The sequence below is a fragment of the Hyaloscypha bicolor genome, assembly GCF_002865645.1.
Source record: "Hyaloscypha bicolor E unplaced genomic scaffold K444scaffold_56, whole genome shotgun sequence".
In the NCBI taxonomy this organism is placed as follows: domain Eukaryota; kingdom Fungi; phylum Ascomycota; class Leotiomycetes; order Helotiales; family Hyaloscyphaceae; genus Hyaloscypha; species Hyaloscypha bicolor.
The window spans coordinates 1965964-1984080 of NW_020194558.1; the positions used below are offsets into that span (position 1 = coordinate 1965964).

The following is an 18117-nucleotide window of genomic DNA, read 5'->3' on the forward strand; positions in this document are numbered from 1 at the left end:
GAGGAGGGCGAGTGCGTTCAGCGGTATCGACGTGTCGTCGTACGCTCAAATCAGCGTGCCGTAATATTCGAGGAGGCCAAGAAGAGGTTGTTGGAGGGAGCTGATATGGTCTTCAACAAAGTGTGGTCCGTGGGCTACAGGCTACAGCCTTGTCTGTGCTCGGCCTGGGGTGGAGGAAAGCCAATGAGGCGACGCGATTTTAGATTGGCGCTAAAATAGTGTCCTTACATAGGCGGGGCTAGCTGAACTCAGAAAAAAAGCCTTGGGACTTCGATCTACGTGCTCTCGGTATCAATCCTAACGTATTCTCTATCCCAAGCAGCGATCATGGATCCAGGAAGGAGAGCCATGATTTCAGGTCGGAAATCACCAGCAAGAGATGTCACAGCCCCCCGGAGAGACGACAACGCCCGCGTCTCGAAACCGAATCGACCAACGGGCTCAGGAAGCCGAACTCCAGACGTCCGGCCTCCTCGAAACAACCAGACGGAAGATGAGCAAACACGGCAGTGGGTATCACAAGAAGATAGCTTCGTCTTGAAACAGGCAAAGAAGAAGGCAGATATCCGAGTTCGAGAAGGAAGAGCAAAACCCATCGACTGGCTTGCAGTCATTCTCCGGGTCATAGACCCCGACAGAGATCTCCTGGATGATGACGAAGAGGAAGTTCAGCACGATGTTGTTGATCCGGAGGGGGTGTTCGAGGGTCTTAATGACGCACAGTTGGTCGAGCTGGATATGAACATCGCATCCTACCTTGCTCTGGAAACGAACAAGAAGAATCAAGATTACTGGAAGACAATGCAGATCATATGCAACGATCGTCGTGAAAAGCTTAAGCCAGTAGGCCGTGAAGGACGCGCCGTGAGTTCAGTGGCAGCAGACGTTGACAAGCTATTGGGACCAAAGACATACGAGCAGTTGGAGGCTTTGGAGAAACAAATTCGCGCAAAGCTCCGATCCAACGAACCAATCGATGTTGATTACTGGGAGCAACTTTTGCGAAATCTCCTCATCTACAAAGCGAAGGCGAAGCTAAAGAAGGTCTATCAATCAGTTCTCGACAGTCGACTCGACACACTCCGAAAACAACAAGAAGAGGATGCAGAAGGCGTTCGTTCGAGGCTACAGGAGATGCTAGCTGGACCTATCAATGTTGTCGAAGAAGGCGCTGATGTCCGAGACAACGCAGCGAATGTCTCACCAATTGTCCGACGACAACCGATATTTCAGTACTCCCAAAAATATGATCCCGAGCCACTCTTGAAACTACATTCTGAAGATAAGTCAAACGAGGTTATTGATGAATCAGTATTTCTTGAGAAGCTTGTTGCCGAGCGTCGCAGAGTCCTAAAACTTGGCTATGTTCCGTTGCGACGATCACCTACTGAAAAAGGTACAAGCTCCAGTAGTAAATCCATTAGCGCAGCTACGAGTTCTGCACCTCCAGGAACCCAGCGATTCTCTACCATTGTCAACGAAGACTTTTCTCAGGCAACAAAAGCATTGTATGAGAGAGAGGTTGCTCGTGGAATCGACGAGGATGAGGAAATCTTCACCGCAGAAGAAGCTGTCACAACTGCATCGACACCCCAATGGGCAGACAAATACCGACCAAGAAAACCTCGCTACTTCAATCGTGTGCAGATGGGATATGAATGGAACAAATACAATCAAACCCATTATGATCACGACAACCCACCGCCCAAGGTCGTTCAGGGATACAAATTCAATATCTTCTATCCCGATTTGATTGACAAATCCAAGGCACCAACCTTCAAGATCATCAGAGAGCATGGTCGGAGACGTGGAGAATCTTTTGCCCCAGCTGGAGAGGAAGATACTTGTCTGATTCGTTTCATTGCAGGACCGCCTTACGAAGATATTGCTTTCCGTATAGTGGACAAAGAATGGGATTACAGTGCGAAGAGAGATCGCGGCTTTCGCAGCAGTTTTGACAAGGTAAGTGTATTGTCCTCCACAAACGATCTTCAAGCTCCCTCAGATGAGCCCCACACACTTCTCTCCCTGATCCTGGAAACTGATACATGGCATGTAGGGCATTCTCCAATTGCACTTTCAATACAAAAAGGTTCGTCAACATCAACCATATAAGATCCATCCAGTATTTGCTGACTCATGGTTTAGATATACTATCGGAAGTGATTGTTTGAAGTCTGCTTGAGGAACAGACTTCGAAACATTTATCTGGGAAGTAAAAGTATCCTTTAGGAGTCAGAATACAATTCCTGACTAAAATGATACCCCAGACCAATCGCACGTGTTATGTGTCACACAAGAAACCCTGTGAAGCAACGCTTCTGGCATGGTAGGTAGATCCCGCTCCTGATGAGCCACGCCATGGTCTTGTGCATACATTGATGACCAAGAGAGTAAGAACCGCGAGATAATAGCGGCCAACCCCACACTCTATCAGAAATCGAACAGCGCCCCCTGGCTTATGGACTTTGTTAATGCAGCTGGGCCGCTGTGGAATTCCTCCCTGCTGTAGATGTGGCTACCCTGTGCCCCCCTTCATCAATTTCTTAGGTAAATCCCAGGTCCCCGCTGCTAGCAGCATTTCTCATTGCAGCAACCAATTATCAAGGAGCATGGTTTGACAATGCCTTCTCCTGCATGGGTAGGGATAGGAGAGCCACACACTTCTAGAAGAACGCCAGAAGCGAATGCACCAATTGAGGTAGGCCACTCAAACGGCCGAACAATTGCTTGCGCTAAGCCTGCTCGAGGCTGGTCGTGTAACCCCACTTCTCTCCCAGCTCAGGAATTTACCTTTCTCTCTCCTGATTCATCTACCCGTTGTAAACTGCAGGCTGCCGAGCGTATGACAAGACAAGACCGCGTGCAGAGTTTAGTGCCTTATATTTGTGCTGACCAGATGGCAAGCGATTGCTTCAAACCCCCCTAGGTGATAGGGGTGGGCAGTCTCTCCGGCATATTCTCCTGTTCCATTCCGAACAAACGAGGCTTGCATCACACTTCAGGAGCTTGTGTCCATGTGTTGGCACGCCCTCCTGCATGCCTGTCATTGTGGCCTTGTTCGGGTAAGTGCCGAATTCAGATACTCTCGTTGAATATCTATATCGGTTTCCTTTGCTATTCCTAATTATTCGAAATCTCCGAACTCGATCGCTGTCTCAGTGGTACAGTAAAATTCAGCAATCCAAGTGAAAGGACCAACTCATCTCTTAGCCACATCACAAGCGGCGAGTTGTGTTTTCAGTTTCACTATGAATCCGGGGCAGTACTACCACCGACCTCAAGACAACGGGCTCGCAATGAATTTCCAGTATTCCGAGACGCCCGACTCTCTGCAATCAACCCATCGACCGCTCTCCTTTGATGGCCTACCTCGAACACAGTCTGATCAAAGCTTCATGACTCCCCATCCTTCGTCAGCACTGAACCTATTCCCTGGCAGCTACAGCCTCACCAACCAGATGTCGATATCTCAAGCTTCGCTTCAGTGGGGTGATCCGAATCAAATATCCTGTAACTTCGATGATGTGAATACCAATAGCTACTACGACTACTCACCAACAATCACCAGCAACATACACGATGCGCAATTCCTACGGGGAATGAGCTTCGACGACACACCGCGCTGCATGCCTGATATGGGAATCCACAACGACCACAACATGCCCTTGGATGATAGCTATGAGCGTTCTTCCCTCTACACGGTGAATCCACCCTGTAAGCCTGGCGCTCACTTGCTGTCATCCGCAAGATCAACCACTGCCTTCAATACTATAGACAACTCGCGAGACTTTGCCCGGCTTAGCATCAGCACAAGTCCAAGGGGAGTGATAGATCATGACGTCGTTACTGGCAGCATACTGTTCGATAAACCATCCCCTTTCAGACTGCCATCAAGCGAAACTTCTGAAGATGGCGGCAACAGCTCTCGGGAGATGACAGCCACTGAGGGTGAAGAGCCAACCACCGATGAACCCTATGCCAAGTTGATCTATCGGGCACTCATGAGTAAATCAAATCATTCAATGGTCTTGCAGGAGATATATCAATGGTTTCGAGAGAACACAGTTAAAGGAAGCTCGGATACGAAGGGTTGGATGAACAGTATTCGACACAACTTGTCCATGAACGCGGTAAGGCGTTACATATGGTGCTATTCTCTCTACAGTGCTTACAGGGTTCCAGGCTTTCAAGAAAACTGAGCGAAAAGTTCCTGGAGACGAGACCAAAAAGTCAACAGAATGGGTTCTTGAAGACTTCGCCATTAAAGATGGTGTTCAATCTACTACGAGGTATCGAAAGGGGACGAACACGAAGAAGTTCATGAAGATGGATACCCCAGCACCCGCACGGCAAATTCCAGGACGAAAGGGAAGCCACGCCCTAAGAGACGCCAGACACGGGAGGCAAAGGTTTAAGGAGCGACCGGTCTCGCGACGACCAACTCCTGGCGTCGGAATGCCTTCCAACATGCAGTATCCAAGAGGACCTCATGCTCCTCAGCAACGACAAAGATCACCATTGACGCCGCCACACCCAGAGCCTGTGTTCTCCCCCCCTTATTTCTTCCCCAAGCTCGAACAGCCCGAGGTGCCATTCGAAGAAATGATTGGTGGCTTGGAAGATGTTCAAGGTGTCTATATCGATGACGGCCCGCTCTTCAGTAACGGCCAGGAGCCCCACTTCCACAGTGGGCATCCGATGTCCAATCATCCTTACTGACAAAGCCGAATCAAGGTCCGGGAGGGCGGGATCATCTGGTATTCCGACGTGTACAGTGGAGGATGTCTGCTATGAGAGACGATAGACGCATTTTGCTTTTGGTCATTGATGCTGAGCAGGAACATGGAATAATTGGGCTATGCGTTGATCGTTGTGACTTTGAATTTTGGTTCGTGGATCTGCGATCTTGGTTCTTTGAGGGTATGGAGTGCGTTCCGTGTTCTAGGGTTCGAGAATGCAGGATCTAATTTGATGTGTCCGCAGGACGTGTTTGAAGAGGATTGGTAGCTGTAAGTGAGGTGAAGCATGATCGGCAGATAACAGTCATAATGTTCTTTTTTGATAGATCGTTTCCTGCGAGGTCGTTCAACCAGATGCAAGTGATTCAAGTGGGTGTGGGTAGAAACTTGGTTGGCTCTCAGCCTGATGGATGCCATGCCAGCGGCCAAACAGTATTCGCAATGCCTACAGCTAACGAGCTTGAGCATTTACAGGTTCAAGTCTAACAGCGGTGAAGAAGTCACCGGCAGCCTTATGGAGCATCGGAAGTATTGGACATTGCATAGCTTTTGTACCACGGATTATTGAGCGTCTGTATTGGGGCGAAACAAAGCGCAGTGTAACACAATTTCAAGCCACCGGCTGTCGGGGAGCCTTCCGCCGCATGGCATTTGCATGGCGGCGGATTTTGGCATTCTTGGTCATTGGATGATCACTCCTCCCGCCCCACGTTTAGAGGGTCCCTCTTTCTTCAGCAAGTGCGGGACGGCAAGAGCTCACAGTGCTCACCCGTAACAATTCACGGCTCTGGCGCTAGAGTTAATATCAATCCTTGAACCAATATAAGACTAAGATCCTGGTCCATGAAAAACGTGTTGACACACTTTGAAATAATTCGTTCCTCTGTTCTTGAACACCAGGTGAGCGGTGTTCTCCATCGATCAATGGAATGACTTGCAGCTTTACCTGACAAGGATTGTAGAGCCGATATTTATGACCAGGCATCATGCAATAATGTACGAAGGACCCCACGATCAAATCTCTCGGATTAAAACCTTCCAGTCCTTCATTCGACAGCTTGTCTCAATCACAAACTTTTAGATTCTCTGGTACACTATCAAGATCTTGTGCCACGTTGATAGGAAAGTGATCTCAAGGGATGTTCGTCTCAAAAATTGGATCGCATCATCGGGGATTTGCACCTCGTATACTTCCCCACGTTATTCCAATTCGGGTTTCACCCCGACATGAGAAACAAGCGGCGCCCTGGGCAGTTTTGTCATTCCCGAGTATCTTCGGCCATTGCCAGCCACCTGCACTTGCCGGCAGTTTCAGACGGCCGAGACAACGCGTTTCGACACCAGCAGGCCGATACCAAGCACCACGGACGGGCCGGAGCCTGTTTTCCTGCACGTTTGGGGAAGGCTGAGTCTCAAGAACCCCTGGTCCGCATTTGGTACCATGTTCAAGCATGGTCCGGCCGCTCTTGGCGCTGGTTTGCTATTTGACCCTCACCGGCCTCCCCGATTCCTGGATTTCTCCGAACCCGGCCCCTCGGTTGGAGACTCTCGATTTGCTCCCAAGAAACTGAGGAATCACTTGTGAGATCTTCACCCGCTGGCTCGGGAGAGCTATTGGCAACTGGGATCTTGGTCACCGATTGCGGTGCAGATGCAATCGTCCCGGGATCGGCCTGGGATGCCATGCAGAGAATTCCGGATAGGTGTTGAAGTAGGGGTGGTGGCACTGTTGGGTGGCGCTTAAACAGGGAAAGAGGCGCCTGCAGCGTTTGAACTAACCGCGTGCCCTTGCCTTGCTTCCCTTCCAGCCTGCCGGGATGTGGTTGGGGGATAAAGTGGAGGAGGTCTGGGGTCTGGGGTCTGGGGATTCCTCGATCCCTCTCAAGATCAGGTGACCCAAATGGCAATCTATCCGAGTTGTTGATCTACGGAGATTCCCCCTATTCCGAGAACCGAGGGCTCGCTTAAACCTGCTTCAGTTTCAACCCCACACTGGGGCGGTTGAGAGAGGTCACCTCTACTCCATATGCCAAATGGTCTAGGTCTACTCCTGACTTTATAATTCCTACTTCCCCCTCGGCGTAATAGTTCCAAAACAGTTTCCGGAAGATCCTGCCCTAACAGGGAAACCAGCTAATAGAATTCTTGGATCTTGCTGAGATAGTACTTCTTAAAGTAAAGCAGATCTTTTGTGTCTTGGAATTATTGTGCCTGCTACAAAGTAAACGAATTATACGAAGTTTATCCTCCTCGGAGGTCGAAATCCCGTCGTCCACTGTACTATGCTCCCCCCCTTAATTAAATGTAACAGTGGGTCCACAGAGCACAGACATTCTACCATACAGACCCCAGTCAAGAGGACCCACTGCTACATTTAATGAAAGGGGGCGACGTTCTCAATGGATGGATGGTTTGTGCTGCCTTCTAGAATTCAGGCCAGAATTTTTCGTGAAGACAAAAGTTAAATAAAAAATTTCTTATTAAAATAGCTTATTAAAGGCTAAGAGGACCAGGGTATTAATTAGTTTTTAGATATCCCTAAAATTGAGATTATAAAAACCACCCATGGATATTATCCAATCCAAGAATGAAATCCATCATCCATACCCACCCATCGAGATTCGAGAACGTTGAAAGGGGGGATAGTATCGATCGTCAGATTTTCCGGCCGACATCCGCTCACACGACAGTCCTCTTCTTCGGAACAAATTTTCTATGGACCGCAAGCACAATCTGAAGTCTCATTTTGTTCCTCGGAGTGGCTCATGAACCCCTCAAGGTCCAGCAGCTCGGGTTGTCGGTCCCCAGCATTGGCGAACTTCCACCAATGACGTTTTTTCCCAGCTCGACGATCTGCAAGGGTAGCCTCCTCCGTACCTGGCAACAAATTCTCTCAACGAATAGCATCAAATGAAACGGTGTCTAAATGGAAATCTCCATGCGGGGTCGAGGCTCTTCACCCAGCCGGCCGCATCAGTAATTGTTCTCCACAGCTATCGATGCGGTGGTTGGCTGAAAGTGGTAAATGATCCTGGTCACCATCGTCACGTTCCTGGGGACAGGATGCCTTCCGGAAAAATATCCAAGACCGCATCCTAGAGTTTGCAGCCCGCCGCTGCTGCGTCGCGGAGCTACCATGGAGCAATACCAATAGAAATAAATAGGACATGATAACCCCAGCTACGACTTGCTGCAGCTTCATTCCCAAGACGACATTGCATTGAACTTACCGTACAACTTGTCAAGATGCGGTTCCAGCTCACGACAATCTTAGCTATTGCGTCGGCAACAGTGGCAGTTGCAAGCCCAACGTGGGCTGCTTTTGAGCAGTGGGCCAAAGGAGCTGGGGGAAAGTCGGCTCCAGAGCATACCTCATCACGGCCTTCAATTTCGTGCCATCCGCTTCATCCCTCCAAGCCTCCGCCATCTCCTCCTCCACGGAACCGGGTCTGCTATGTGAAGAGTCACAATGATGGTGTGACTGATGATTCCAAGTACATCCTCGATGCCCTTCATAATTGCAACAACGGAGGTCATGTTGTCTTTGCTGAGGGACTGAAATATACAATCGGCACGGCCCTCGACCTCACCTTCCTCAACCACATTGATATTGGTAAGTTAAATCACCGCTGTCTAGGACATCCGCTGACCGAGTTCTACAGATATCCAATCGTACATCCAGTTTACAAACGACACCGTGTACTGGCAGGCAAATTCCTTTAGATTCGGCTTTCAGAACGTGACCACGTTCTTCAAGCTTGGAGGTAACGATGTCAACATCTATGGCGGCGGAACCATCGACGGGAACGGACAAATCTGGTACGATCTCTATGCGGCAAACGTCTACACTCTCCGGCCGGTTTTGATCGGCATCGACGGTCTCCACAACTCAATCCTCAGCAACTTGGTGCTGAGATACTCGCCTCAATATTACCACTTCGTTGCCAACTCTAGCAATGTCATTTTTGACAATATCAACATCGCTGGACGCAGTATCAGCGCCAATGTGGCGAAAAATACGGATGGCTGGGATACCTATCGTAGTTCAGATATCGTGATCCAAAATTCTGTGGTGAACAATGGAGACGGCAAGTACTACTGACTGGATAAACTCTTTTGCTAATACCTTCGAGATTGCGTGTCTTTCAAGCCCAACAGTACCGATATGCTGGTGCAGAATATGTGGTGTAACGGCTCCCACGGCATCTCGGTTGGTTCTCTTGGGCAATACAAGGGGGAGTTTGACATCGTGGAAAACATCTATGTTTTCAATACATCGCTGCACAACGCAACTGTAGGTCTTCCGTCCACTAAATAAAAGAAACAAATACTGACAGAATAAAAGGACGGAGCCCGTATCAAAGTTTGGCCAAACACTCCTTCAGCCTTGAGTGGAGATCTCCAAGGCGGCGGCGGATCAGGCATGGTCAAGAATATCACCTACGACACCATGATAATCGATAACGTGGACTACGCAATCGAGGTTGATCAATGCTACGGGCAATCCAACTTGACTCTCTGCCTCCAATTCCCATCTCCGCTCACCATCACGGACATCCTCTTCAAGAACTTCAATGGCAAGACGAGCAAGAAATACCAACCTGAGATTGGCACATTTGCTTGCTCAAGCTCAACGGTCTGCAATAATATTGTGGCCAGTGCGATTAATGTTGTCAGTCCAAACGGCACGGATGAGGCGTATTGCTTAAATGTTCCACAGGCGAATTTGGATGTCACTTGCAACACGAAATATTTGGGATTTAATTAAGATGAAAAGTAGCTATTGGGAGAGTTTTGAAAGTAATATGTATAATGACAAGAAACCCTTTCCTTTGACTGTCCAAGCGAGAGGAAGTGTTCTGTAGAAAAGCATCACGTGTGCTCTCCCAATTCGCGGACCCACCCTAACACACTCAAATAAGCATTTTTCGGACACAACAAGCTTTGAGAAGGGGGTTAAGTGTAGACCGGTGTGGGAACTTACGTTTTACAAACTCAAAGTGAAGGTTGATAGGTCTAGACCAGTAGTTACCAACATCACACACGAAAACCCACTTCAGTACTCGACTCTGAGGTGGAGCGACTTGAAAAGTACCATGAGTGTTTTCTAAGGGACCCCCCGAGGGTCCTGGCCTTTTGCTTGCTAAATCTATTTTCTATGTTTTTTGAGCTTGTATTTTTTTGAGCGCAGGTTTGAAGCGAGCGAGGCGAAGAAAACGGGACATTCTGAACGAGTCGCGTCTCCGTGAACCTCACGAATTTCGCCCTCTCCTCTTCTACAATTTCCCTAAATCCTCTATGCGCTTCAGAATCTACGGTTAATGGTGTTCGACGGAGCCAGCCATGACTGGAAGAAAGCACCCGACCTCCGAGAGGAGTGCAAATATCGAAGGCTGGATCACAAGGGAACCAAATACGACCTCATCTGTCGATTAAGCCAAGCCGACGAGGAACGCAAGACCGCTGAAGTCGAAGCTCTTGACTTCGAGCGCAGACTTGAAGTCCAGCAGAAAAAGAGAATGGTTGCTATTGTTCCATTCCGGAAGTTCGGAAAATACCAATGGAGCTGAGAAATCGAATTTGGGAGTACTCCTTGCCAGGACCTCGGACTTTGTGTCCAGGCCGGCAAAAATGCAAAACAGCAGTGATTTTTGGGCGGAGGATGTAGCGGTCTTGTATTTTCCAAAGAATCTTCATACACCGAATCCGGCAGCATTGAGTGTCTGTCGAGGGTCACCGAAAATTGCGCTGCAGCGTTACCGGTCATGCTTTCGGGACGCCAAATGTCTATGCGGACTTGAAACCCGTTAATCTATTTTTGCCCCTTGGTACAGTTTCGATATCAGAGCCTTTTGGGAATGGTGTAATTGTCCTCTTGGTGGTACTTGGACGCGTCATACGTTGAGACCGGAAGTCATGGCCGATCTGGAGAAAGTCGAGTGAGTGGGAACCAAATACATTGAAGGATGGGCTGATTATGATTACGGTCGATATGGAGACCAACGCCATAACGAGAGTAGTGGAGATCGGCTGAGAAGGGACTTGGCAAAGTTCAAAAGCTTGAAGGAGGTGCTGTTAAGTCATAATGGCGCGGATGGAGGACTTGATCGGGATCCTGGTCGAATCGAACTTCTGGATTATGGGAGAACAGAAAACCAAGCCCAGAACTTGAAGATGGGGGCGATGGTGAAGTTGAGTATATTCATCCGCAAGACTTGTTGCCCCTGGAGCGAGCGGAAAGGGATTTGCGAGACTTCAGGAACAAGAATGTTACGCCTGAGGAACGACATGTTCCGGAGGTGAAGCTGGTGGTTGCGAAAAGGATTTTGAATGTTCCACCCTATGTCAACACGACTCCGTCTTCTTATGTGAGTATGGTCTTCAAATCTTACGTCTCCCTCTCTGACATTCGTTTTCTAGACGGCGGATAAGATGTGCCGGGAGCAATGAGGGATGCTTTTGGAACGAGATCAATTTTACGTTAAGCTTAGGGAACGGGCAGCATTATTGGAAAGTATGATGTATTAAATTATGATAGCATGATACATTACTTTCTATCTTAAGTCATCGCTAAACATCTCGGACCTGAACCCCTGAAGCTACCCCTTTTCTAATATATCACGTGATCCACCTCTCTGATCTGAAATTGAAAACCATCCCCCCAACTATTGATACTAGCTGAACTTGGTATCAAAGAAGAACCGGTTCATATATAATAACTCTTTCGCCTTTCGCCAGATCAGCAGAAGACCAAAGGTCCTCGTCACATGGCAAACTCCGTTTCGAAATACGCGATACGAGGCTGATTAGTTACTCTAATTCCAAGGCTGCAACCTTGATGAAGATCAACAACACGTTGCCATGTAACCTTCAAAACACCGCGTGGCCACATTATCTCTACCACTGTGTGCTACCATGCAATGCACGCCATCACCCTGGTCCGTGGTGTATCATAAATGTAGTCTGCCGCCCTCAGACCGTTTTCGTTCAACATCTTCCCAACCCTTCGCCCCGAACGTACCACAGCCTCGCGAGGCAACGACACGGATCTTCTGATCTCCGAGGAACACAGCAGACCCTTTAAATCTACAGGTTATTTTACGCAATGGCCTGGAAGCCTCTCCACCTGTCTGCATCTGCCGGCGCACATCTGCCGGCTCTCTTGATCTCCGAAGCATTCACGGCCGCCTCTTACACGGTCCACCTGACAGACCTTGCGTACATCTGGAGCGAATGTCTGGACCGGCGGGATATCATCCGACGCAGCCGTGCAGAGGACACAAGCATCGACCCCAGCGATAACGAACAGCTGCAGATTCTCTTAGAGAAAATAAAGCTGGGGCTTGCAGGCGGGAAGGACACAACCTTAGCTCTGACGATCAGGGCCGATGCGGACCGTCCCTCTCTTACTCTCAACATCAACGTCAAGCTTCCTGGAGGCCTTGCGCCGCTGCAATGGCCTGTTCAGCTCGCCGCCGCGCCGCAGTCAATAATGACAAGTCAGTTTATGGTCCCGTTACTGAAGGCACAGCATGCGAAGACGCAGGATGTGGCCAGCTTAGTTGAGGTGCTGAAGGACAAGGATCATGTAATACAGAAACTACTAGACAAACTGGAGGGGCAAGGGACTGAATTGGGACAGATTTTCCCTCAGGCAGCGGGGAGGATAGGACGGAAGGTGGATCGCAAAAGTGCCGAGGGCAGGGTCAAAGGGTTGGGGCAGTTCGACCTGGAGACGTGGCAGAAGAGCAGAAATCACGAGATATCACGGGATGTTGCAGCGCTGGTTGGAGATATGTTTGCGGCTGATAGCGCGGATACCTTCGGGATTGCGGGCAGTGTTGCTGGATCTGAGGACCAAGAGAGTTGGTGGGAGTCTATCAAAGGTATCACGATCAATCTTGATAGTGGCAAATTCTCAACCAACGGTGCATCAGGAGCTCGCAACACTCCACTGAGATCAAAACCACCCCTGAGAAAAGAGGAAACCATCGAAGACGACGCTTTCCAGGTTCAAGCAACGCCTCCGCACCTCACCAAGTCACCACAGCGTGCCGCTTCAAATCCAGTAATAAACGACTCAACTGACGACGATGGCGGCCTTGATGCACCCACTCAAAGGTCAAAGATACCAGACAGTTTCCCAGCTTCTCCACCTCAAGCCGATCCCTCGCCGAAGAAGCCTAAGAAACTCGGCGCCATCGGATCCAAAAAGGCAGCCGCAAAAATCGACCCTCCCGACGAAGAAGACACAGCAGGTGAGGCCTCGTTTCCCCTCAAAGCGAATACCGATAAAAGCACAGCTTCTCCAACACCACCACCTGTTTATGAAAAGGTAATCCGGCCAAAAAAGCGACTGGGACAGATCGGAGGGAAAAAAGAGCTACCACCACCAGAGCCAGAGCCAGAGCCCGAACGAAAAATCTCTCCACCGCCTGCAAAGACAACTCCAGCCCCAGAAGCGCCGAAAGCAAAGAAAGGGAAGCTTGGGCAGATCGGAGGGAGGAAGAAACGAGCTGAGACGCCACCTCCTGCCGAGGAGGCCCAGCCACAGGTTGACGCTTCGACCTCCGCAACTCCAAACCGAAAACTCGGTGCAATTGGGCATAGACACCAGCCGCCTGCAACAAAGAAGGAAGGTAGTCCTTCGCAGGCAGAAGAGAGTAGGGGAAGAGCAAGCGTGCAGCCTGAGAAAGAAAAGACGCCTCCGCCTCGAGAGACGTCGGAAGAGAGAGCGGATAAGAAACGCCTTCAACTGAAGCGCGAATTGGAGGAGAAGTCCAAGGCGCCTGTGAAAAAGAGGAAGAAGTTTTGAACACAGCATATATCCAATGTACAAGTTCCATGATCGTTTAACATCGTTGACGCATCGTTATACATTCGTGATTATATCCAACATTGACTCTGCCCAAACGCCTCGCCATGCAAAGCAACAACGTCGACGGGTATCATCCAGTCATCTCTCCAACGCCAATTCAAAAAGTGCCTTCCTATCCAAGTCTTCATCTACAACCCATGATCACCCAACCCTTCCTCGCCCGGGGCAACAAGTTTGACACTCTTCTTCCTCTCCGGTCCCGTCCCCGCACTCCCACTCCCACCCGACAAATTCCCAGCACTCAAAGTAACCCTCGCACCCTCGACAGCCTTACTCTGATTAACCTCCCTATTATCCCTCCTCACCAATCCCTGCCCCCTGCCACCTACAACCGGACCCCTCCCACTCCCCTGCCTGCTATTCTCCCTAACCAACAAGTCCAGTTCCTTCGCCCGCGCAACTTTCTTCTCCTCCGCCCTCTTCTCTCTCCACCATCCAGGCAAACAAGGATGCAAGCAGCCCTCCAACGGGCAACATCCCCCACTATACTTCTCTCCCTCCCCAAACTCAAGCCCCGAATGCCAGGCCTGCATGCAAGAACTATGGCCGCCGTGCCCACAGCCGGGACATAGCCACCAAACGCCTGACTGAAACCCAACATCTGCTTTCTCAAATTCTACATCAGGTTCGAGCTCGCGGTTCAGGCAGACGACGCAGGGAGCCATCTCGTTCTTGCAGCGTGGACATTTCCACTCCGAGCCTGGGACCAGAGGGTCGTTTTCAAGCGGTTTGTGGCAATCCGTGCAGAAGAAGCCGATCTTGATATCTTCTTGTGCTGTTGCGAACACTGTGGGATAATTAGGAATGCACAGATTACGCAGCAGCGCCGCTTCGGTGAAAAGTTTGAGGTTTGTGAGACGTTGATGGTATTGTCTTATTATTGCGCCGGCTTGGAATTCGTCAATTGCGGAGGAGGGGAGGAGGGGTCGGAGGAGCAGAACCATGACTGCGGCGTTGAGGGCCGAGGTTTGAGACTCGAAATTCAAGGTCCGCTGGATCAGGGGAGTGGGGTCCATTGGCGCAATTAGGAAAGGGGGGTCATTTGGCCAAGGGAGGAAATCGGAGTTGATTAGGTTTGGGTCTTCAGATGTCATTTCAGATATGGAGGGACTGCGTGTTGTTGTTCTGGTTGGGATTTTGGAGGGTGTTCTGTCTTGGACCGGTCGTGTAGATACTTCATGCAGGCGCAAGACTGGAGGAGATGACGAGCCATGGTGTTTCCCGTCGAGAAACTCGTAAGATCCATTTGAATGGGGAGTGAAATGTCCGTCCGAAATCTCGGATCGTGTGGGAGCATCGGAGTCAATGCTTGATCGATGCTTCGAGCTTGCCAAGAGATTCTTCTCCCAGCTATTTACTCTATCTCGCAAAGAGCGACCGTGCTCTTTGATGGCACTCTGGCCTTCACTACCAGAGGAGCTCATCCATTGGCCATGCCCAGAATCTCCCGACGTTGAAAACATCTGGAAACTTTCTCCAGAATCATGGCGCTGTGGTTGGATTCGAGGCGGGTGACTGGGCTGCGGATAATCCAATCTCAGGGGAGGTTTTCTTGGAGGAGCGCCAAATTCCAATGGAGGCGCGAAAGACTCTATGCCATAGAAGTCGTAACCTTCAACACTCGGCGCCGAATTTTCAGGTGGCTGCCTAGCTCCAGGGACAGGTATTGGGCTTGGAGTAGAAGGATAAACGGCATCAGGCAGTTTGAGATCGTCTTCCTCGTCGATCATAGGAGTATGCATAGCCTCCCGCGTTTCATTAGCTATGGAATCGCGGACGGGGCGAACAAGCGGAGTTGCAACATTCGAGGTACTCTCCAATTCTTCAGCAATCATCGATATTGTACCTCGATATGCCGGACTATCAACAGGAGTTTGTGCTCGAGGTAGCTTTCGAGGCGTTTCTTCCCCTCGTAGTGTTTGAGAAGGAGTTGGCAAGGCGGAAGAAGGATTTTCCCGGTGCCCTTCCTTTGATTCAGGCTTCTGAACGGTTAGTCGTGCCTGACGATGGTGCTCGGCGCGCCGTACGAGCAGCAGACTCATTGTATAGCCCAGAAGTCTCCAGGTTTGGGCTAGACGGAAATGGCCAATGTCTTCAGCAGCCCTAGCGTATGCTTCCGTGATCGAAGTCGTCCGGACATTCAGTAACCGATCATCGGACATATTAGCAAGCGGAAACAGATACCGATTTGTGAAGTATTTGTATGTGACTCGCTTCGCAGTTGATGGTGCATGCCCAAGAGCCGAAACCTGCTGAGGCTTGTAGATCCCAGTCACTTCCACGGCATCACTCAGAGACATGATCTTATTTTCTGTCATCCCGGTACTGCTAGGAGGTGTTGTGCTCAGTGCTTGACCTGATCGTCCACTATTGCGCCTTCGATGACCTTTCCGCAGCCTTGGGCCCAAGAAACTACCAACAACATCCTCTTCAGAATCACTCCTGCTGACACTCAAAATAGGTCCACTTCCATCATGTTGAAAGTTTGGTGATACTTCTGGCGACGTGATAGATGGCCGAGCCCGCCGCGGGGATAGTCGTTCTTCCAGCAGCAGAAGACTATGCCCGGTAGGTGAAATGGAGAAGCTTGATAGACTCCTGCGATCTATGAGCTTTGTCACGAAAGCTACATCGGTTTGTGTAAAGTGGCCCTCCCTGTCGACACTCCACAGAAGATCTCTCGAGTTCCAAATTAAGCCTGACGGCGCACTAGTCCACTGTTCAATTTCTTTGAACGGCATAGCCGGCCTCGCAAGATCCCAAATGTGCACATTCGACGTCTGGTTCTTGGCCGGATTGGCATCATCATAGGCCACCGCAATTTGGGCTGCTCTTTTGCCTTGTGCCGTAGCAGACCAGTATGCCGGCCGCCAAGATACTCTCGAAACCGGAGCAGGCGTTGCAAAAGTATATCGGGGTTTCTGATTCCTGTCGGCCTTCTTCGACATGTCCCATATATGGCATAGTTGATCTAGACCCCCGCTGACGAGATGCTCTCCATCCGGGTGCCATGATATGGAGAAGCATGAGCTCTGGTGAGCAGGGAGCTTTAGGACTGGGGCGCTGTGCTTCCGGATATCCCATTTCTGAACCACTCCAGCGTCTGTACAGCAGGCAAACTCCATCCCATCTGTTGGCGACCATTTGACGTCCCGGACGGCATCCGCATTGCACTTGAAAGACTGCAGCATTCGGAAAGTTGGGCCGTTGCGTCCCAGAATTGGAGTCCTGATATCAAAACTCTTCACGGTTCCATCTTGACTTGCAGAGAGCAGCCAATTGTTCTTGAAAGGACTAATGGCGAGTCTGTGAACCTGCCGCGCATGTTCCTGAATGCGCCCAACCTCGAGACCTTCTCCTAGGCGATTGAGATCATATACTGTAATTCTTCCATTTCCAGAAGCTGTGACTATTATATTTTCGAGATTTCCATACGACCATGTCACTGCCCTTATGTTGAGTTGATCTGAGGTGGCGGCGGAAAGGTCGTGAGTTGTTGCGAAGGAGGAGATAATGGCTCGTAGGTCGAGCTCTTGGGTGATAGTTGATCCATCGATTTTGAGGATTTTAAAGACCTTGGGTCCTGCTATCACTGCTCGCTGACCATCCGCGGACCGATCGAGGCAGGTGATGGGTGCACCTGCGGGGTAGATCGTATTCTGCGATGCGCTCGGTCGGAGCTGGGGCGAGTCGACGTTGCTCGTATCGATACTCTCGTGAGTGGTCGTGGTTGGCTGGCCAAGCAGCTTCCTCATAATCTTCCCTTTTGTATTCATCTTGGAGGACATATTGGCCTTCAAGGAGAGGCCATCTTGGATGTGCGCATCCTCGAGGACGAGTCACGTTCAGTCTGGGTTCATGTCCACATGGGACGGGCTTTGAACCGGGCAGAAACCAGGCCATGAAAGGCAGGCGGTGGGCATGATTTATCTCTCAATTATGATTGGTCAGCTCGCTAAGCTGCTTCTCCTTTCTTTCTCAAAACGTCAATGTGCTCCTGCGGTAAGAGCTTGTTCTTGCAGTTGGGATGAAAGTCGACAGTCTTTCATCTGATTTCCACTGCTAAATATCGGGATTTGTTTTGGTATTTCCCAAGGGCCATTGCGAGGGTTTCTGGCTTTGACAAAGGGGTGGACACGAGGAACGACATTGTTTTTCTTCGGTACTCGGGTCAATGACTGGAACCTCTGATATTGTGCAGTTCGAATTCCTACAAACCATTCTAATACTTCAGTGGTCGTGGTTTGCGATTGAGGAAGGCGAGGCCAGGCACAAGCGAAGTAGTGCACGGACGAATTCGGACAGAAAAAGGGGGGGTGTTGATGCCTGATTCCTGCCTGAAAATTGGAAGTGAATCAATTCGCAAACAGCGTTGTCGAAGAGGATAAATTGGTAGCCTACTACCTTCTCTAGTGCTTTGTGCTCCCGGCGGTGGTATGAGCGCTTCTCTTCGACGCCCCCGACTTCTGAAATCTGTGCGAAACTCCGTAGAAGGCA

At 50.0% G+C, this 18117-nt stretch overlaps 5 protein-coding genes across 5 annotated transcripts; 4 read left to right on the forward strand and 1 right to left on the reverse strand.

The window, feature by feature from the left end:
- Positions 1–327: 327 nt before the first annotated feature.
- On the forward strand, positions 328–2166 carry K444DRAFT_642502 (uncharacterized protein; the record flags this gene model as incomplete). The annotated part of the gene is made up of 3 exons (XM_024884745.1): positions 328–1962; positions 2060–2092; positions 2149–2166. The coding sequence occupies 3 exons, from the start codon at positions 328–330 to the stop codon at positions 2164–2166; spliced, it is 1686 nt and encodes a 561-aa protein (XP_024738365.1).
- Positions 2167–3050: 884 nt separating this feature from the next.
- K444DRAFT_371000 (uncharacterized protein) lies at positions 3051–4791 on the forward strand. Its single transcript, XM_024872276.1, has 2 exons — positions 3051–4133; positions 4186–4791. Exons 1-2 carry the CDS (start codon positions 3252–3254, stop codon positions 4720–4722), a joined length of 1419 nt encoding a protein of 472 aa, XP_024738366.1. The 5' UTR covers positions 3051–3251; the 3' UTR covers positions 4723–4791.
- A 2954-nt stretch (positions 4792–7745) lies between these two features.
- On the forward strand, positions 7746–9566 carry K444DRAFT_662526 (glycoside hydrolase family 28 protein). The gene is made up of 4 exons (XM_024886716.1): positions 7746–8355; positions 8405–8830; positions 8876–9036; positions 9088–9566. Exons 1-4 carry the CDS (start codon positions 7989–7991, stop codon positions 9508–9510), a joined length of 1377 nt encoding a protein of 458 aa, XP_024738367.1. The 5' UTR covers positions 7746–7988; the 3' UTR covers positions 9511–9566.
- A 2281-nt stretch (positions 9567–11847) lies between these two features.
- K444DRAFT_526936 (XLF-domain-containing protein) lies at positions 11848–13557 on the forward strand (the record flags this gene model as incomplete). Its single annotated transcript, XM_024874593.1, has 1 exon — positions 11848–13557. The coding sequence occupies one exon, from the start codon at positions 11848–11850 to the stop codon at positions 13555–13557; it is 1710 nt and encodes a 569-aa protein (XP_024738368.1).
- A 191-nt stretch (positions 13558–13748) lies between these two features.
- Positions 13749–17396, reverse strand: K444DRAFT_526078 (uncharacterized protein; the record flags this gene model as incomplete). The annotated part of the gene is made up of 2 exons (XM_024874514.1): positions 13749–14769; positions 14854–17396. The coding sequence occupies 2 exons, from the start codon at positions 17394–17396 to the stop codon at positions 13749–13751; spliced, it is 3564 nt and encodes a 1187-aa protein (XP_024738369.1).
- Between the last annotated feature and the right edge of the window lie 721 nt (positions 17397–18117).